Source organism: Grammomys surdaster, unplaced genomic scaffold (genome assembly GCF_004785775.1).
Source record: "Grammomys surdaster isolate TR1022 unplaced genomic scaffold, NIH_TR_1.0 61, whole genome shotgun sequence".
Classification (NCBI taxonomy): Eukaryota; Metazoa; Chordata; class Mammalia; order Rodentia; family Muridae; genus Grammomys; species Grammomys surdaster.
This window is the reverse complement of record NW_021604563.1, coordinates 17,052,597-17,075,422: the sequence shown is the minus strand read 5'-3', so window position 1 is coordinate 17,075,422 and position 22,826 is coordinate 17,052,597. Positions and strand designations below refer to the sequence as shown.

The 22,826-nt window shown below is 34.0% G+C and overlaps 1 protein-coding gene across 1 annotated transcript in view; it reads right to left on the bottom strand.

Annotated features, from left to right (window-relative positions):
* The window catches only part of Pof1b (POF1B actin binding protein), a 61,061-nt gene that overhangs the window by 15,630 nt on the left and 22,605 nt on the right, over nt 1–22,826 (bottom strand). Inside the window, exons 5-9 of the mRNA XM_028786020.1 lie at nt 16,595–16,696; nt 12,532–12,705; nt 10,213–10,343; nt 5,755–5,782; nt 4,396–4,470 (exon numbers count right to left, since the gene is read on the bottom strand). Of these exons, the coding sequence (XP_028641853.1) occupies nt 4,396–4,470; nt 5,755–5,782; nt 10,213–10,343; nt 12,532–12,705; nt 16,595–16,696 (510 nt within the window). The remainder of the gene's footprint in view (nt 1–4,395; nt 4,471–5,754; nt 5,783–10,212; nt 10,344–12,531; nt 12,706–16,594; nt 16,697–22,826) is intronic.

Sequence of the window (22,826 nt, the reverse complement as noted above, 5' to 3'; positions counted from 1 at the left end):
CATAAAATTAACTCAAATAAATCAGTAGCTTTTCTTTATACAAACGATAAACAGGATGAAAAAGAAATTAGGGAAACAACTCCCTTCAAATAGCCACAAATAATGTAAAATATCTTGGAGTAACTTGAACCAAACAAGTGAAAGATCTCTACAACAATAACTTCAAGTCTCTTAAGAAAATCTTGGAAAATGGAGATATCTCCCATGCTCATGGACTGACAGAATTAATATAGTAAAAATGACCATCCTACCAAAGGCAATCTACAGATTCAATGCAGTCCCCAACAAAATCCCAACACAATTCTTCAAAGACATGGAAAGAGTAATTCTCAAATTCATCTGGAAATGCACAAAACCCAGAATACCGAAAACAATTCTTAACAATAAAAGAATGACTGGGAGATAATGATAATAATAATAATAATAATAATAGTGACCATCCCTGACACTATTAGTGAGCCTATGGAGCACTCACCAAAAGGGACCTATCCTGACTGCCCTCCAAAAGACCCAAAAAGCAACTGAAAGAATCAGATGCAGATATTTGTACCCAAGCAATGGACAGAAGCTGCTGACCCTTATGGTTGTATTGGTGAAAGGCTGAAAGAACCTGAGGAGGAGGGTGACCCTGTAGGAAGATCAGCATTCTCAATTAACCTGGACCCCTGGGAGCTCCCAGACACTGGACCACCAACCAGGCAGCATACACCAGCTGATATGAGGCCCCCAACACATATTCAGCAGAGGACTGCTGGGTCTGGGTTCAGTCAGAGAAGATGCACCTAACCCTCAAGAGACTGGAGGCCCCAGAGGGTAGGGAAGTCTGGTAGGGTGGGAGTGGGAGGTGGGGACATCCTTGTGGAGAAAGGGAGGCAGGGAGGAGGTATGGGATGTGGAACAGTCGAGGGGGGGGGCTAAGACTTGGAGGGGAATAAAATCTGGAGTGTAAAAAGCTCAATTAAATAAAATAAAAAAATAAAGAAAAGCTGATAAAAATATTTTTTTCAAATGCTCAAAGAACAGAAATGTCAACTATGAATTTTATATCAAAAGAAATAGAGTTCCTTTCAAATGAAGAAAACAAATCATAGTACTTTTCAGGCCTAGAAAAATGTAGATAACAAATCACTATTAGACCTACTTTTAGACCAGCTAAAGGAATTTTTCTAAATAGAATAATATTCTAAATCACTTGAGCATTAAGAAAATAAGTAATTTGGGTAAATGCAACAGGCTATAGTTATGTTGCACTTTCTTATTCATATTTGATAGATGAAACAAACTTTATAATACTAATATGTTGTTTATGATTTTAGAAGAAATGTTTCAGAATAATACAAATATATGGTAAAGAGATATAAAACCCTCAAAGCTTTCTACAGTTTCTGAATCTGGTAAAATACACTCCAATCTACATATGGGGTTAAGTAATGAATATATAATTTGATTGCTAGAGAAACTACTAAGACAGATGTACCCCAAAATAATAACAAATCTAAATTAAATTCTAAAATACCATGTATTTTATAAAGAAGAAGAACAAAGATTTTTAAAAAATTCTGTGGGTCTGGTTTACACTGAAACTAATAGAAGAGAAGGTGGGGAAGACCCTCGAATACTTGGGCACAGGGGAAAAGTTCCTGAACAGAACACCAATGGCATATGCTCTAAGATCAAGAATTGACAAATGGGACTTCATAAAATTGCAAAGTAAGGCAAAGGACACTGTCAATAGGACAAAACGACAACCAACAAATTGGGAAAAGATCTTTACCAATCCTACATCTGATAGAGGGCTAATATCCAATATATACAAAGAACTCAAGAAATTAGACTCCAGACAACCAAATAACCCTATTAAAAAATGGGGTATAGAGCTTAACAAAGAATTTTCAATGGAAGAAACTCGAATGGCCGAGAAGCACCTAAAGAAATGTTCAGTGTCCTTAGTCATCAGGGAAATGCAAATCAAAACAACTCTGAGATTCCATCTCACACCAGTCAGAATGGCTAAGATTAAGAACTCAGGTGATAGTAGATGCTGGCGAGGGTGTGGAGAAAGAGGAACACTCCTCCACTGTTGGTGGGACTGCAAGATGGTGTAATCACTTTGGAAATCAGTCTGGCGGTTCCTCAGAAAATTGGACATAGCATTACCTGAGGATCCAGCTATACCACTCCTAGGCATATACCCAGAAGATGATCGAACATATAACAAGGACATATGCTCAACTATGTTCATAGCAGCCTTATTTATAATAGCCAGGAGCTAGAAAGAACCCAGATGTCCTTCAACTGAGGAATGGATTCAAAAAATGCGGTATATTTACACAATGGAGTATTACTCAGCTATTAAAAACAATGAATTCGAGAGGTTCCTAGGTAAATGGATGGAACTAGAAATTATCATCCTGAGTGAAGTAAGCCAATCACAAAAGAACACACATGGTATTCACTCACTGATTATTGGATATTAGCCCAGAACCTTGAAATGCCCAAGATGCAACTCACAGGCCACATGAAGCTCATAAAAAAGGAAGACCAAGTGGGGGTGATTCAGTTCTTCTTAGAAGGAGCAACAAAATACTCAAGGGAGCAAATATGGAGACAAAGTGAGGGACAGAAACTGAAGGAGGGGCCATTTGAAGACCTTTCCACCTGAGTATCCATCCCATGTGCAGTCACCAAAGGTAGATGCTGATGTGGAAGTCAGGAAGTGCATGCCAATAAGGGCCTGATATGGATGTCTCCTCAGAGGCCTTCAAGAGTCTGACATATTCAGAGGCAGATGCTCACAACTAGCCATTGAACTGATCATGAGGTTCTCAATGGAGGAGTTAGAGTGAGGACTGAAGGAGCTGAAAGGGTTTGTGGCACCATGAGGAGAGCAACAATACCAACCAACCACAGCTCCCAGGGTCCTAACCACCAGCCTGGGAGCACTTATGGAGGGATCCAGGGCTTCAGCTGAATATGTAAGAGTGGAGGGCCCTGCTGGGCACAGGTGGAAGAAGAGATCCTTGACCTCATGAAGGCTGGACGCCCCAGGGGGTGGGAATTTTGAGGGTGGGGAAGTGGGAGTAGGGGGGGTAGGTGGGGGTTACATCCACGGAGAAGAAGGAGGAGGGGTAAGGGGATGGGGGGTTCCCGGGTGGGTGGGGGATGGGGTAAGGGGATAACATATGAAATGTATATAAAATATCCAATAAAAAAAAGAAAGCAAAAAAAAAAAGAAAAAAAAAAAGAAAAAAAAATTCTGTGGGATCTTGTCTTGATTAATGATTCATATAAGGAAGGCCCAGACCTTTTGCGGATAGTGCCACCTTTGGGAAGGTGATATTGAGCTATTTAAGAAAGCAGATCGAACAAGCCAGAGGCAGTAAGCCTGTAGTAGCATTCTTCCATGGCTTCTGCTTAAGTTCCTGCCATGACTTCCTTCACAGATGGACTGTTACATGGAAGTGTAAGGTGAAATAAACCGTTACCACAGTAATATAAACCTCAAGTAGTTTTGTTTTAGTTTCTGAGAAACCTTCATAGTGATTTCCATAGTGTCTGGATGACTTAGTTTTTCCATAAGCTATATATAGGGGTTGCTTTTCCTCTGTATCCTGGCTAGCATTTGCTTTTGTTTCTTCTCTTAATGTATACCACTTTTAGTCATATTTCCTTGGCTTCTATCTTTCCTGCTCCTATGGATTCTACCCTTACACAGCATTGGAAAGGGAAGGCAATGCCTTTCCATCTTTCACTGCCTGTACTTGGAATGGGAGAAGTGGAGCTTGAAATGGGCATGAGGAAGAGAAGACAAAGACAGATTTAGAATCAGGTTCTACTAAAGTATGGAAGAGTCCATAAGAACAACTCACAGCAGGCAACTCTTCGAGATGGATTTTCTCAATGCTAGATGTTCAAGTTTTTTTTTTTTTCGAGTCCTGACTAAGCTAAAATGTGATCTTATCTAATTAAAATATAGTCAGTTCCTGCGGAACATAGCTTTTATTTGAGATTATCCATTCTTATGAGAATCATGCTAGATAGCAGTTTCCTAGGATTGATTACTTTTAGAAAACACATTTTTAAGTTTATTATAAAAAATTTAAAATTAAAATATGTATTAAAGTAATCTGAAGTGTAGTATTACTACTCTAAAATTTTTAAATTGAAAATAGACTCTTTTCTCATACAATGTATCTTATTCATAGTTTTCTCTACCTCTACCTCTACTCCTCCTAGCTCTCCCCTCCCTCTCCTCTCCTCTGGATCCACTCCCTCTCTGTCTCATTAGAAAAAAAAAACAGGCTTCTAAGAGACAACAACCACGCATGACAAAATGAAATATAATAAGACAAACAAAAAATATTATATTGAAGTTGGACATTGATCCCATCTTACCTGCAGAATATACCGAATTTGCTGTTTTGTAAACTCTGATAGTCCTTTTGGAATCAATGACTCAATGTCTTCTGACTGTAAGAAAATGGAATTTACCCATTGAAAACATCAGCACTTTAATCTTATATGCTGAACTTCACAGACTTTTGTGTAAAAGTAGCATATTTTGGGAGGATTGAAGAAGATTAAATCACCTTTCAAAGAATAGTTTCCACTTTTAAATACTCACTTATATTACATAGACTTGGAAATAATACTAAATTCCAGATATTGTTAGAGAAAAGTTTTGGGCAACCAGTCAAACACTCCACTTCTGTTTGAAAAGATCAGTTTAGGGTTAGGGTTGAGAGGCACAATGTTTGCATAGCATTACAAGGTCCTGTCTTTGAACTCCAGAACCAAGGGGGTGGGTGCAATAGTAATTTAAAACAAAGCGATACTTACCTCGATGTAGTAATACATGCCTATATTCCCAGTACCTTAGTGTCTAAGGGAAAAGAATCAAGGCTAGCATGTGCCACATAAGTTCAAGACTAGGACATGATACATAGCCACATCTTGCCTCATAAGAGCAAGCAATAATGGTGATGGAGATAATAAAAATAATACAGAATTCAAATTTTACTTGGAATAGCATCACTATATTATCCAAAATTAAGTCTTGTTGGATGGTTAGATATGTCTGAGACACTTGAGTTTTAAATAGTGAAAACTGTGAAATAAAATTATAGATATTATAGGACTTAAAGAAAATTTGCTTGAGGCTATTGTGACTTTTTGAGAGATTATATGTTACCACAGCAACATTTTACAGCTTCAACTAAATGTAATAGTGAAGCCAAAATAAGTGCTTTTCATAGGCAATTTAGAACTTACAAAACTACTTTACTGAATATAGAACAGCAATATACAGGAAATAAGATAAAATTAATGCACAAGAGGTGATTGTTATTTTATTGTGCTAAAATAAACTATCTGATTGCTTATTAAATCAAAATAAATTATTTTAAAAAATTAAAAATGTAATAGAATTGATACTTAAGATTTTTTTTTACTTCAAGTTGCTGTTGCACATGGTTCTGAAACATATTAAATAACATTTATGTTTATTACCTAAATTTCTGTCTTCTAAGACAGTTGTTATCAGGTAAATTTTAAATGTATTTTAAATGATGACAACTTAAATCCTAGTTATAGCCACAAAATATTCTTTGTGATTATTACTTTTATAGCCATTACAAAGATAAAAACATTTTTTTACTAATCTGTGTTTCCAGTCTTATAAATAAACTAAATAAAGGGATATTATTAGTACCACAATCAAAATGCACTTTGTTCTTTAATGACTTCTGGACTTACTGTATCTGCAGACTCAAAATCTTGTTTGCTGTAAAAATGACCAAAAAGAGACAATTTTAGAAAAAAATGTATTCCATAATCACATACAAACATTTCTGTTCTACTTATTTTTATATTTTGTATATCATAATATTACTGGTTTAGATTGGAATTACAAATAAACAAATTTAAATATCAAAAATGGAACTTTCACTTAATTTGACTAAAATATTTTTTTCTGGAATTAGCTGATATACTAAAATGAGTAACAATTAAATAAAAAATAATAAAATATGCAGAATTACAACATCATCCAATGCATAACCAATGCATCTGAGAGTAAATGTAGAAGTGCTTGACAGCAAATGGTGTTTGGTGAACCAAACCACAATTACACATTTTCTCTCATTCTCCCTCCACTGTCCCTCCCTGGGTCTCACTTTTAGTTTTGAGCTAGTTTCTCGCTATTATTGTTTTCATGTTATTTATTTCATTTTATCAAAAGAAAGGCTTTGAAGAAGAGGTCAACTCACTTAATCTATGTATATTAGAAAGAATGGGATTTGAATCTACATCCAACAAATCACAACAGTCAAAATTCTAGTTTGATAAGAGAATTTTTAGCAACAAAAAGACTATTTGGACAGAGAGGTTGAGAGTGTTTGTGGAGCCAGATTAAGAAGGCAATTTTTTTATTGTCCCAGGAGGGATTTTTATTGAACAAAATATAAATGTCCAGAAACCATGATGGTGATTCAATCTATTCTGCTTTGGAAATTATGTTATTTTAAAGACGATTTTGTTTTATGACAAAACACAAGAATTGAAGACTGCTTTTCTGATTTTGCTACCTCTAATATATCATACTTTTTTCTATTTTTGTCCTTTTCTTTTTTATTGGATATTGTATTTATTTACATTTTCGATATCATCCCCTTTCCCTGTTCTCCCCACCCCCAGGAACCCCCTGTGCAATACCTCCTCCTTTTTTTTTTTTTTTGCTTTTATGCCATTTTAATTATATCCAAGTATTTAGGTCAGTTTTAGGTCGAGGGACTAGCAATACAATAGATGCAAATAGTCAAGGAACAAACAAGACAATAAACACAAATAGTCAAAGAATAAGCAAGGAATTAAACAAAATTCTGTGAATGCTCCTGTGATCACTGTTTCTAAGGACTTATCAGGATGACCAAAATATCTAAGCCTACTTCCCTGTCCTAGAGCAAAGTCATTTTCATGTCTGAAGCCCATTTCTTTTTTATAGCCTAAAATTTAGATTCCTGCCTGAAGTTAAAGAAAGCAAATCTTATAGGATTGTCAGTGTTATACAAGTCTGAAATATGCTGCTATAGGAATTGTGAAAACTGGGAAGACTACAGTTACTATGTTGTCAAGGGCAACAGACCGACCTTTATTTTTGTCTAATTACTTCCTTTCTACACAGTAGAAGAATGAGATATGAACACGAACAGTGAACATGTCAAACAAACAGTAATGTACATGTTTTGACAGGAAGGTAGAAATAATATTTTAAGGTATTAGTTTTGTACATTAGTCCATACCTTTATCCATTGTGTAATTTCTTATGAGCAAAATTGTGCTTATACAGATAAGTGGGTCATTGTGAAAAGCCTCTTGCATACATTTATAAAAATATGCAGGTTACTATAGAAAAAGAAGTCCAGGTTCCCATTCCTAAAGCATGATTAATACATGTAAAAATAGTTTGTACGTATGCATGTGGTATTTGCTGTGTTGTGCCAATTAGATATCTTGGGACAGACCTAGGAAGAAAATGAAATATCCACAAAATATAACTAAAACACAAAAGAAGAATGTATTGTAGAAAAGCTGGGTGATAGTTATATATAGGTAAAAGAATACCTAAAAATGTTTGAATATGTCTCTAGCCTTTGGTAGTTATGTATTCTTAATTATTTTATCTGAAGTTTTATGAAGTTGGTTTTCAAATGTTATAAAATAGATAAACATACAATTTCTGGCACATAATGGTCACTCAATAGGCTATTAAGAGGAAGAGAAATATATTAAGACAGCAAACTTGTGCAAATATAATTGAATGCATGATGTATTTTTGTGGCCATAGGAGAGAAGAGAGTTTTTCAGGTAATGCAAGAAGATGTTAATTAGGTATAATGATCAAAACCTAACAAAAGAGAAAACTCACATATTTATAATGGAATAGACCTAAATAATTCACTGTATTTTACTCTGATGTATCATGAGTGAATTGACACTACTGAAGGCATACATTTAGTCAACAGATATGGAGTCCTGTATTAAGTAGCATGAATTCCAAATTTCATAAAATGGCCCTTGTAGATCTCTAAATTCTATGAATAGTACACAGTGGAAGGTGAATAGCACAGATGGTAGTAGAGATAGGGGACAGAGAGGCAAGTAAGAGGAAGATACTTCTCTAGAGTTAGCATTTTGGCAAGTGGGATGGACATTAGATAAGAATAGAAAATAGTTGAGAAAAATGTTAAGAGAAGGGTTGTAGGAAGGTAATAACATTTATAGAAAAGATTTGAGTATGGGCTGAAAATAATATAGTAAAGGCACTAAACAGAAATATTGATTTGGAAAACATATGCCTTCTTTAACTTAAAAAGTATACAAAATTATATATATTGTGTCATTCACTCCATATTTATATGCTATATAAGTTCTATAATAAAAATATTTATCCAGAAGCCAAAGAATGTAGTCAATGAGAATTTTGAATTAAAAGAAAACCTATTGACATTCCTTTATCGTCTAGATCACTTTGAATTTGTCATATCTATGCTTTGACTATATAGCATTAGGTAACTAATTTAACAGGATGTGCTATCATCTACAAATAAATGATGCTCTCAAATACCAGGGAATCAGTATGTTACTTGTCTGTGTATGTACCTGTAATCATGTAGTACACATAATATCATGCAGACACATACATGTATACATAAAAAGATAAATTTATGTATTTGTATATATATATAAATGCATGTTATTTATTATATTAAGCGGAGTTTTCTATTCACAAATATATAATCTCCCACAAATACGTTATATACAGTACAGTATATAAATTAATATACTGAGATACATGTATAAAATATAATATCTACAGATAAAAATGTATAAATTCAGAAAACATCAAAAACATACACATAGTGGTATATTGGTAATAAAAATATATTCTATTACAAGTGTAATATGCTAAAAACAACTCATAAGAACAACATATTTTTACATGACACATGGAACTATATGTATTTATGAGGCACCAAGTGATATTTACATCCATGTGTAAACAACACAATTTTCAAGTTAAAAATTATTATATAAACATAGTTTCTTTATGAAGAGCACACTCACAGTCGAACTCCTGTCTTCAAGATTTGAAATTCTAAGCTCATTATCATTATGTGTAGTCAGCACTCTGCATTAGCACACTAGAACTTACTGATCACATAGTGGTTCTAATTTTCATTTTAAAAATCCTCCATACTGCTTTCCAGAATGACTAGGGTTGAGTCCCACGATATTCCATTTTCCTTCTTCACATCTACCTCATCATTTATCTTTTGTCTTTTTATCATGCCATTCATTTCATTTAGTTTCTTTCCCAAGTACTTTTTGTCATCAAAGTACATTACAAAAGAAGATATACACAGTTCTTAACTGATCTTAAAGTAATGAGATCTTTGCTTATTTCCATAAAGCACATTAACTCTTTGTTTGGTTTTGACTTCTTTGAGACATAATCTTGCTATATAGCACCAGCTGACAAGATAAGATATGTAACTCAGGATGGCCTCAAAGTGAAAGAGGTCCTCCAGCCTCAGCCTCTTGAAGGCAGTGATCACAGGTTGGGAAGCCACCACACCAGTGAGATTAACTTTTTTTTTTTTTTTTTGGTTTTTCGAGACAGGGTTTCTCTGTGTAGTCCTGGCTGTCCTGGAACTCACTCTGTAGACCAGGCTGGCCTCGAACTCAGAAATCTGCCTGCCTCTGCCTCCCAAGTGCTGGGATTAAAGGCGTGTGCCACCACTGCCTGGCTGTGATTAACTTTAAAGTAAAATGTTTGCTCAGTTTTTTCATATAATCACCCTATTTGCTCATTAAGAATATTGATTTTCTGCTGTGAACCTGAATGTACTCTTTCAAAACAATTTTCTTAAGGGCTGGAGAAATGGCTCAGTGATTAAGACCACATACTGCTCTTTGAAAGGACCCAAGTTTTATTTCCCAGATGATACTAGGAAGCGCACCACTTGGTGTAACTCAAGTTCCAGGGCCTCAAGTCCCTCTGGACTATATGGGCACCCAAACACATGTGGTGGAATAAACTCGTGGAGGCACACACATATGCACGTAAATATTGAAATGTCTAGTTTTAAAATTACAAAATTGTACCTAAATATTTGGCAACTGCAATATTAAGATGAAAAATACATATAGTACCTTCCCCCAATTCTCTCCAAATGTTCTAATAAGCAGTGATACAAGTCTGTGTTCTTGCGGCTTAGGTCAGCAAGCAACTCTCCAAAATATTTGGGATCCAATTTTTCAGGGCCATCATCCTGAATTGTCACCTGAAGCAAAGATCAATTGCAATTATAAGCAATATTGATTTTCTAAGTTCATAAATATATTGATATGAAATTTTTAAAATTTAATAATTTTTATTCTTTAATCCTTTTTTATGGTCTAGACTTCATACTCATCCTGGTCTGTCTCCTGACTGCTCCCCATCCCATACCTCCTTCCCACCTCACACCCTGTCTCCAAGAGGATGTCTCCACCCGCACCACCACCCCACCAGACCTCCCCACTCCCTGGGGCTTCAAATCTCTTGAGAATTAGGTGCATCTTCTCTCACTGAAGCTACGAAATTTTAGAAAATAAAAAAAACTATTAAAATCATCACTTAAACAAGTCACCAAATTTTTTATGCATTAGATATGTATATTTTCAATAGGTGAGGAATTGAAAGAACAAATCAACATTGAAGTATTTTTAATTTCATTTCACTCAATTTCAAATGATCTAGTAAATGCAAAACTTGGAAAACATTAATTTTTCTTTCTTTTATTAAAAAGAGATGTTTTTCACACAATATATTCTGATCATAGCAGTCCCTTCCCCAACTCCTCTGAAATTCCTTCCACCTTCCCTCTTATTGGAATCTATATGCTTTCTGTTTCTCCTTAGAAAACATAATAATGAGATAAAATAAATAACATTTTTTAAAAAAGTAACCAACTGGAATAGGAGAAAAAAACAATACGAACAGAGTCAAAAGAAAACATGAATTATTCATGTACATCCAGAGAAATATTTGTTTGGACACATAGGAATCACCTAAAATTGTAAAAGTACATATGTTTACATATATGTACATACATACACACACACACACACACACACACACACACATATATATATATGTATGTATGTATGTATATATGTATACATATATATATATATATATCAAATGTGGAGATACTGTTCATTTTTAAGTCTAAGTCAATTCTTACTTCAACATACCCTTGATAAGTATTCAACTCCCTTGATAAGTATTCAACTGATTGATCTTTCTTCTTTCTTTTGCTCCCAAAACACATTGTTCATACCTTCCTAAGGAAGATGATAACATTTTGCTTTGCATTAAATTTTAGGTCCTACCACTTTCCTCTATTAGAGGAAACTAAGACAAAGCAAAATTAAAGATTAAATTGAAGTATACAGGGTACTTCTATTTGTCCAATTATGACCTATAAAATAATAATTTCAAATGATTTAATAACATGGGTATTTTTGTCATTATCAATCTAGGTAGTGTAAGAAATTACACATATTGCTCTAGAGGTAAATGTTTCCATAAAGACAGAGGAAAGATAATTTTAGGCTTTTTTAAAATATTGGGACAACATGAATTTTTAATTATTTCTAATTATGCTTTACCAACATGGCCAACGTATGTATTTCTAAGCATCAGCCCTGAGAAATAATACCATGCATATTTAATATAAAACAATACAAATTCCTGTATTAGAAGCTACTTTCTTTTTCTTATTCTTTTATCTTTTAAGAGATGTCTATGAGAGAGATCAATTTGAAATTGGAGTTAAGTACAAATGATGTTTGAATCTCCATTATTCAGTCATTAATGTTAGTTTTTACCCGATTGAAGAAAATCATTTTTTCCTATTATCACTTGTGCAGCAGATGTTTACAAGACTCTGAAGTCTTCACAACATAAATTAGTCACTCAAGATTGTATCCAGGGAGGTTTCTCCTTAGCAACTAAGGTTTGGTTTCTATTTTGTTATAATACACAATAAAGTATAAGTATAGTCTGACTTGAATTAGTATAATATATTCTCAAAGAATATATACAGCAACTAATTACAAGCTGGTGAAATGCTATCATTAGCAATCATCTCAGATGACAGCATTTCTAATTCGTTGTTCATTTGAATATTATATCTCGTGAAAATGGGTAATGTTGAACAACTGTTGGGCTTATTTCTAAGGATCAGTTATCAGTCACAATTAAATATTCATGAATTGAGTCATAACTTCATCCATTTAATTAATGAACCTGAGTGATTTTTATCATTTGAAAGGAGTCTGGGTAGTTGTAAAAATATGAATGCCACTGGTATAATTCTTCAATGTTTGGATGCAAATTGAATGTGAGGGTTAGCTTACTGGAGTAAGACATGTTTAAGAACTTACTTAATTTGGTAAGTATTGTATTGAACTGATTGATCTTACCTGTTCATGTATTTGGCTTGGTGCGCCATGACACAGTTCATGCCCAATATTTGAATCATTTTCTGTTATACAGTGGATTTGATGGCTAGAATGGGACTGTTGACAATGTGGCGAGTGGATGATCTGGGGTTGCTGGATGACATGATGATGGCATTGAATTTGAGGACAGTATTCCTAAAACCACAACACAATAATTAGGTGTAGAATTTGTAATTTTGCCTAATGACATTTTTAATTTATACATCAAGAAAATTTTATTAGAATTTGTTTTTATTTAATCAGTAGCTATGGCCATCAAAATACTCACCCAAATAAGCCATAAAATTTCATGTTCTAATTAAGTTGATATTTAGTTGTACTTAAATCTAAAATTCTTATGAATATTTTAAGGTTACTTTTATGACTCAGTAGGCACTCTACTATCTAATTACATAATAATTCTATGATGCTGAAGATGTAAAATAATTTAAAATTAGGAAAAATACAATACAGTGATTTTCAATATCAGGAAGTATGTTTGTATCCCTGTTGGGGAGTCAATGAACTCATGCTTATCAAACTTGAGAAAAGGCTTTTTAAAAAACATTGAGAATCATTGATTGGTGCTTTTGATCCAGGAAATGTAGCCCCTTATTTTAATTCAACTAGATACTTTTATTCAACTATTGTTTTTATTGAATTTTTGTGTGGAGTAAATGAATTGTCTGTAATAAATGTGTATTGCTATTATTATAACATTGCTGCCACCATAAACTTTAATTTTATTGTCATTTATCTCACATAATTTGAACATAGAACTAGTACTCTCTCAAAGATAACAAAAGTCGGATTATGTACTTTTAATGACAAAATTAATAATGACAAAATTGTGACTGGAATTCATGATTTGTTCCTCAGAATTTAAGGGTATAGTGGTCATTTATATTGACTGCAGGGAAATCTGGAATTTGCTTTTAGACCCAATCTATTTTACCTGCTTGTTTATGTCATCATGACTTGTTTTCCTGAACAGTACAGGGAGGAACTAACATTTGCATATATCCACTGGGAGAGCTTCCTGCATACTTGAGCATTTCTATAGTATGTTGTTGTTATTCTGCTTAGAAAAGAGACAGCTAATAAAAGCCTGCTTTCAAAGGCAGAGCACTCACGTTTTAGTCATAATGGTACATTCACTAACATACATAAGTTTGAAAGGATGAATTCAGTGTGAATTTTCTTTTGACTGTAAAAAGTTGACTTATTGAAAAGTAATGTAATTCAAGAGTTTAGACTCTTAGATGCAACAATTTTCAAACTATGTCAGATGAAAACAGTACCAAATTGCAGAACAATGAATACAGAATTCCCCCTCTGGTTTAACATGTAAAAAGATCTACATACATCTACATCATATACATCTACATCATATAGATCATATACATCATATACATACACATGCACATACATATACATTATATACATACACATATAGATATATACATATACATCATACACACACACACACACACACACATATCCATTTATATGAATAGAATGATAAACTTCCAAGAGTGGCTATCTGCAAAAAGAAACTAGAGACATGAAATTTCAGGTAGAGAAGCCAATTACCATTAATATTATTTGTGTTGTTTTAAGTATTCTTTTTATAGTTGGAAACTTCTTACTCTGTATGGATTACATTTTATGTGTATAAAATACTTTGAAATACAGAAAAATATATGAGGAGGCATATATTATGAATAGAAACTGCCTCCGTAGATATATAAAGGTCGTAGAATCAGCTCTGGCATTCCTTTCTCTAGACTGTTTAAATATGACTCATTCTACAAGTGTGATAGCACTGAAATCTTTACAGTTTAGAAAACTAACCATATGCTTTAATCCGCTTTGCTACAAATTAACAGATAAATATATTATCTGTTCTTTTATGTTATACAATGTCAGCATGTAGTGTTGGGATGTTAAAAAGAATTGTATTTACTATTTTTAGTCTTGGTGTTAAGGTGGAATCCAAAGCGTTAGCCACAAAAGTGCCTACCCCTGAGTTATGGCTCAAGTTCTTATACTCAAGTACTGAAGTCATTGTTTTAAAGGAAAATATTCATATTGTGATCGTATTTTGAATGATATCATAATTTAAATGTAAAAGTACAGAATATCAAACAGTTATGATCTCTCATGAGTTATTCTTTTAGATAGAGAGGAAAAAGAATAATATAAAATACAGATAGTTTGAAAGGATAATTAACTTGCTACTAGAACTACCTTACCAACTTTTTACTACAGAGGCCTCTTTTTCTTGGATAAGTGCCAGTACATTGTTTTAATTGGACCTTGGCTTCATCTAGCATACTGTGGTATAGCCACTATCACTGAGGAAATAACAAAACAAAAAATTATGCTTTGTTCCATGGTACAGATAATTGTACTTTGGACAGTGTACATGATAGTTATAAAACTCCCAAATGATTAAAATCATTAGTGAAAAAGATATTAGCACAATTAAATACTAATATCAACAGTAAGCAAAAGCAGTGTTCTTAAAAAACTATCTTCCTTAATTTTTTAAGCTACATGGGTGGTAAGACAATCTATATTATAGAGAACATTGTATTCTAGAGGCCATAAAGTGAAAAAAACCCTATTCATTCTCATTAAAACAGAAACTGGAAAACAGTATTAAATAACGTACCCCAAATTCTCCCATACTATTTAAAAAGTGTAAAACTTATTATTTTTGATAGCTTGGTTGAATAAATATGAATATAAATTAACAGCTTTAGAAACTATTACTTGGAAGATCGAAACCAACCAGTAATTTTTTTTCTACTTGATAGCATAATGTTGGGTTGTTGTTCGAGAACACTTTTGTTTAATCTACCAGATCTTTAGACGCTATTCAGCATAATAGGCAAACCAAAAGGGAGACATTTTGATGTTATCATTCTGAAAATTTATGTCATTTCATTTTTACTAGGCATCAAATAAGGAATGTTTGATATATAGCATGTTATTTCATACAAGTCTACTAACAATTGCCAATAAGTGCTTACAAAAATAGAGCATGTTCTTATGCCAAGAAGTTTTAAAACAAAATCCAATACATTTTCAGTGTGTTTTATTTACATATGAAAAAGATAATTTTGTTTTCCAGACTGATTTTGTAATATTTCACTGCCTATTATGTCCTGAATTTTACCCACACTCCAAATTTATGGTGATGTTATAAGTTCCAGAAATAGAGCATTTGCTTTTCTTTAAAATATAGTCTTTTGAGATAGAATCCATTTAGAGTAAGGTTACTAGGATGAGATCCAATCCAATATGAGCAATGTCCTCATAAAAATGAGAGATTTTACACTGAGACAGCCATGCTGAGAGGGATGCTGATGTGAGTAGGGGACCATGTGATAAGAAGGGGTTTGGAATGTGATTATGCAATCAAAAATGCCTGAGGGTGCCACAAGCTAAATAAACTAAGAATGAAAAGGTTTCTTTCCTGACAGTTCCAGAAGGATGATGGTCCTGTCCCACACAGGAGTTTTCAATTTCTGCTTTTTAGAATTGCGAGACAATAAAATTCTTTCACCTTAAACCACCTCATTCAAGTATGACTTAAAGCTTCAGCTTTCTATATCTTTCAGAATGTTTTACTTACCTGTTATACATACTATCAATTTAAATCTGAGCATATTGAAATAATGTACATAACATTATAGCATTTTATTTTTGTAAACTAGTTTTTAAAAATATATATATTATATATATGACATATATCATGTATATCTTATATATATCAGGAAACATATACTATATATTAGGTTCAGTTTCTACCATTAGATTTTTATGTGACTTTAGATTCCCTTTCAGTAAAATGAGCTTCATAATAAAATATAAAAATATTAAGGACAGAATGAAGGACCATAGACAAGATGACATACTATAACTTACAGTGGTTTTGGCTAGTACTTGATAATTAAATATTATTTCACTTCTATTAGAATATTCATAATTTATAATTTATATCTACAAAACAAGTTTTAAAATAGATATTACTTACCTGATCTGGGTTTAGCTTCTCCACTTTTCTTATTGTTTTTTCATAAATTACATTGTTTCCTGGGAAGAACTGACCTCCTCTTAGGAAAGGAGACAACGGTTCCTAATAAAAGATTTAAAAATATGTTTTGATTTGAAAGGTGTTTCCATAGGCACTCCAACAAATACATGGTATCTACTAGGCTCTGATATAGTAACACATTTTAGGAAGATAATGGAAGGATTCATCAATAAGTTTCTTACAGGAGAAAGAAAGAATTTTAAAAATAGTCCATCAATGAGAACAATTTGAATTCCTCCTATTTTTTACTGGTTCTCTGGGGGAGATCTAAAGGAAGTAGGAAAGATAACATTCGTTTTTCTGGGTAAGACATGGGTGAGAAATATAAAGTAGATTGGGCTTGACAGGACACACGAAAAATGTCTTCTAAGGTAGTTTTGCATGAAGTTGACAGCATTTAAACTGGGGTCACAGGCAGGTTTCTTTCTATGTAAAGAAATTATTAAAGAAATTTAGAATAAATGGAATTCAGTCTTAACTACAGAATTTACTAAACCATAAACTGGGTACAACTGCATTGAACTACTTTTTTCTAGGACTCGATTTGCATGTCATTGAAGTGGACAATCCCTATTTGTGATGATAATCAAGGCTAAGATTCTCAGTACAACATATGTTTTGAGTACTGAGAACAGGGCAGAAGCTTTAAGAGCTACTGTATCTCCATATAATCAACTAAATTGCTATAATATTAGCCAAGTGCTTAGAAGATGTCAGTCGATGAAATAAAGGCCTGTGATGTGTCTTAGATTGAAAGACTAATGAAAAACCAGACAAGGAGTCCAATGTAAATATAATTTACATCACATTTTTTCTCCATTTTATTTTCATTTTGAGAAAAGGTCTCATTATAGCCCTCCCTGGCTGCCCTGAAACTCATTAGATCTTGCTGGCTTTGCATTCAGGTATCTACCTACGTCTGCTTCCAAGTACCAGGGGATTAAAGATGAGTGCCACCATGCCCAGTATTTTCTTTCTTCTGATTTTCATTTGAGTCATGAGGTTGTTTTGTTCATTGATTTACCACAAAACAAAAATGTATGAATTTATTTTTAATGTATGTATAGTAGACAAAACTGCTAGCATATGGCAAATAGTGTTGACTGGAAAATATTGTAAGTACTCTTAGCTCTTAAAGTAACTGATCTAAAATACTATTGCAAAGGGAAGAAATTCTGCAGCTCAAGTCTGCAGACCCAGATTTCCCAATGAACAGATTAGAAGTTCTGCTTAGTAATATAATTGCTCAAAATGTGAGGGAAGACAAAAAATACCATAAAAAGAATCGGAGAGAGAAATTTTCAGCAAGTTAGTAAGAAATTGAACACAAAAATACTTGAAACATCAGTGGATAAGAACTACTAAGCAGATTGGATTTTAGCTGCTATGAATCCATTGACTCTGACCTCAAATAATCAGTGGAAGCAGGCCAAGTAGAAAAGGAAGGTATGGTGTCATATAACAAAAGTTGCAGGTCTTTCTCCATCTACATGCAGTGGATTCATGTAAGGCATTAACCTTCTCTGAAGCTCAGTGTGCTTATCAAAAGAATAATATACACAGTATCCTGGATCAAGTGAAATACTTTTAAGGTACCATCAATTTTTGTACATTGATTTTCTTAATATGTAGTTTCATAATATTTACTATATTAAAATGCTTTCTAAAAACCTTATAATATTTCTAGGATATCAATTTAAATTTTACAACATAGACTGTTTTAAAGGCAAAGAAGTTATTGGCCCTAAATATTCCATAGTAGATGAACAGATTATTTAATGAAAAGGGATGGTAGTTACTCTTATCTTGGTGTTGTAGAATTTTCGAAAAAATAAAAATGAGTGTGAAAATATAAGATTTTCTTCTGTGTGAAATGCAATTCATTTTAAATCTATTATAAGTTTTCTAAAGACTTAAAATGACAATAAAAACTCATCCAAATTTAGATTATTACTTTACCAAATTTATCAGAAGGTAAAAATATTCATATGAATAATTACTGTCGAAGAACAAATCAGCTAAATAACTTTAATCAAGCATTTTAGAGTTCTTAGCAATTGAGGAACTCAACAGTTTTTCTGCTTTGGTATCTTCTTCTCTTCAGTCTCTACATTTGATTTGCTGCCAAATCCACCCTAAAAATTAGCAGGTGTTTTCCAAACGGTTGATGTTATAACTTTAATTGTTACTTTCAAAACCTCTCACAGTAGTTCTCACATTTAACAAAGTGTATAATTCCCAACATCTATTGCAATGTTCCCAGGCCACAAAGCTATAATAGAGAAATTTTTTTTGGAAACCAAAATAAAAATTTGTTGATTACAAGTTCAAGTTATTTGGTTTCAAGTATCACCGCCAAGCTTTGTGATCACACCTGGATTAATCAAGTTTCATAACTGTAGTTCTAAAGCCTTTTATTTTCCACAACCCCTGTCCTCATGCTCGCCCACCCCTTTCCTTCCAGAGAAAATCAAGATAACATAGCTATGTGATCTCACTACGTTTCTCCACACTGCACAAACGTCTCTGGTTTCTGTTCCTTCCAGCTTATTAAAGAGAAATTCATATCTTTATTTTCCTGAAGTTGTGTTTCTATGTGTACCTGAAATTTTACCACTTCTTTTCTCCTTCAGAATCTTATCTCATTTGTCTTTTTCCTTCTCCATTACTGATTCATTCTATCTACAAATCTTCCAGCATCTTTAATATCCAGCTTTCTCCTCTAGTGATATCTTCCTTCTTGCCTTTGACCACTATCTTTTTCAGAAAAGCATCCCCTACTTATTTCCTCTGCTTCCTTTTGAGAAGTCTACACATGAACTTCCTGCATCTGGATTTTGCTTCCACAAGCATATTAAAACTGTTGTTTTAAATATCAATGCCACTTTCTTAACTGTCAAAGCTCTCTCCTACTTACTCTCCTTGGCTTTATGTTAATTTCATATGGTTAGTTAATGCTTTCCTCTATTTGCTTTAGATACTCTGTTTTTAGAACCTTCTCTGAGAAGACATTTTCTTGCAGTGGTTCCATCTTTCTGGTCACTTGAAATAGATATTTCCCAAGGTTCTGACCTTAACCCTCTCCATTACCACACAGCAATCCCACTTTTGCTTTTATCCATGGTGATAAAATTTAGATACCAATCCTTTTACTTCTGTCTCAAATGTAACCTTTAGCGGTGTGATTTTAAATATCCACTAGTACTCTCTATTACCTACCTCAGATCCCACCAGCTCAAGCAAGCCTCATGGTATTTGCCTTTAATAAACCAACTACTCCATATCTCTTCTTAATCTTTTCACCACCGTCACCCCAGTATCTCCACCTATCAACCTTTTAGGACCACATTCAACTTTTCTTCTGCCCGCCTCCTTAGCCAGTAAGTTTTTAAAACTTGTTAAATCTATGCCCAAATTAGCTGTCAGAAAAGAAAAGAATTTGTGAAGACTTGAACAAAGCACACTTATTTGAATTTAAATTTCCTTATGAGTATAATGATTCTAACCTCATGTTAACTGTACTAATACATTCTATGTCAAAACAAATCTTTCCTTGATTTTTCACACAGAGCAAATGTGTTATCTCTAGTCAAATTGCAGTGTGGTGGTTTTAATGTGAATGGCCCCTAGGTTCATATGTTTTAATATTTGGCTGCTAGTTAGTGGCACTATTTGAGAAAGATGAGAAGATGTGACCTTATTAGAGGAGGTATGCCACTAGGGATGGGCCTTGAGATTTCAAAAGGCCCTGTTAGCGTTCTCTCTCTCTCTCTCTCTCTCTCTCTCTCTCTCTCTCTCTCTCTCTCTCTCTCTCCTCTCTCTCCCTCCCTCCTTCCTTCCTTGTCTTTGTCCCTCTTCCTATCCCCTCCTCTCCCTTCCTCTCCCTTTCCTCTCCTCTCACTCTCTTTCTCTCTGCCTAGTGCTTGTGGATAAGTTATAAGTTCTCAGCTATTGTTCTCCTGCCATAAGTTCCTGCCTTGATGGCTATGGACTCTCTCCCTGGAACTATAAACTACAAAACTAATCTCATTCTTCTACCATTGCTTTGGTAATAATGTCTTATCACGACAATAGAAAAGTAACTAAAACAGGAGTTGGTACCAGGGAGTAGGCTATTGCTGTGACATACATAACCATGGAATCTGTTGTATTTATTTAGTTATATATTCGTTTATTTTTGTCTGTTTGTGGTTTTGGGAGGACACTGGAAAACTTTGAGACTTTGAACTGGAAAAGCAGTTGAATTCTTTAAGTGGAGCTTAATGATCCATCCTAGAAAGATGTTGAAAACAATAGGGTTCAGAGCAATTTGGACTCTGGAGACCCAGATCAACTGGTTTCAGGAGTGAACAGTATTAGGAAGTAGGCTAACAGTCATTCTTGGCACATTTTAACAATGAATGTGGCTGCTTTTTGCCTTTGTGCTAAGAATTTGTCTGAGGCTAAACTGAAGTGTTTCAGACTAGTTTTGTTTGTAGAGGAGATGTTGATACAGCCTAGTATTTATTGACTGTGTCATGTCGTTATGAATGATCTTTCTTATCCAGATCTAAAATCAGAAAGAGAAAGGGTAAAAAAGAGAAAAAGAGCACTAGGAAATGTAGTGTTGAAGCCTTAGTTTGTGACGAGAGATATGGAGAAATGCAATAAAAGTAGTGATATCCTCAGGGTGAGATCCCACCCAGTTACAAGCTTTCAACTACCGCTCCAGCACCATGCCTGCCTACTGGTTGCAGTGCTGTGCCGTGTGTCCTACCATGATGGTCATGGACTCACTCTCTGAAACTATGTGAAATCCCCCAATTAAATGTTTTCTAAGTCGCCTAGGTCAAGGTATTTTGTCACCACAAAAGAAAACTAAGTCAATTTGCATTTCTTGACTAGTGACTATCACCCACCCAACCATGTATTTTACAATGTATTTTACACAGCTAATTGTGGTCATACCTTACTTTACACTCTTAAAAAAAATATATGCACCTTTGGTTTAAGAAGAATGCCTTATTTCCTTATTCCTAGTTTAAGGCTATAAAACAGTGGCTTAACCTGTGGTTTGTGACCCCTGCTAGGGTTGGTCTTGTGTGGTGTGTATTCAGATACTTAGTTCTGTACCTCCCAAGATCAGGTTACAGTCTAGACATGGACATCCTGTTGACTAATGTGCTGTAAAAAAATGCTCCCCAACAATCCCTGATTGGGTAATCAAAAGCAAGAGCCTGTGACTGGGTAGGGGAGAAAAGAAGGTAGAACTTTAGATCCAGTAGGGGCTCTCAGGTAGGGACCAGGAGGAGGAGAAGTTTGGCATGAGAGAAGCTCACCCTGAGGACACACATGGAACAGAGCAAAACTCAGTTGGCAAGTTTCATGGGATTTATGGCTGGGATATAGGTTAGAATAGCTCAGAATCTATCCAGTTTAGGCTTGCAATATATTAATAAAAATACCAGGTTTCTGTGTTTTTTATTTGGGAGATATATGACCAAAAAGTGGTGTAGCAAACCCCCACCATAAATTGCTACTGTAGACATGTACAGGGATCACCTAAGAACATCATAAAACATCTATTTCCAATGGTCTTGGGAACTGAGACACTTCTCCATCAATCTCCAGGTGGGTCTGCCCACATGCAGATATACCCACATACCAGTACCCAGAACTATAGTAAAGGTCACAGCAGTAGGAAGGTTGAGAACCGCTGCTCTAGAGTGTCTTCTCCACATCAGAAGCGTTACAATGAGAAACTTAATGAAACTGATAAATATCAGCCGGATTTCATTCACTAATAAAATGAGTGTATTTTCTTCATTTTGGATAAAAAGTAAATCAGCATTCATTAATCTTTGTAGTACAAACACAAATCGAGAATAAAGGGAATTAGGAACAACTTTAAATAAAAATCCTGAATAGAGAGAGAAGGAATTATAATTAGAGAAGTGGCTTGGGATCAGTTTAATTCCAAGGAGAAGTAAAGCTTAGAAAAGCTAGAAAGTGAAAGAGGGTGAGGGGTGAGGTTACAATTTAAGAGCCTCAGCTTATTGTAAACATTGCAATTAAATTAAACTAAGTTTTCTGCCTGAGAGATTTAAAAGTACAAAATACAAAAGAATTACACTTAAAAAGAAAACAGGTATATATATATATATATATATATATATATATATATATATATATA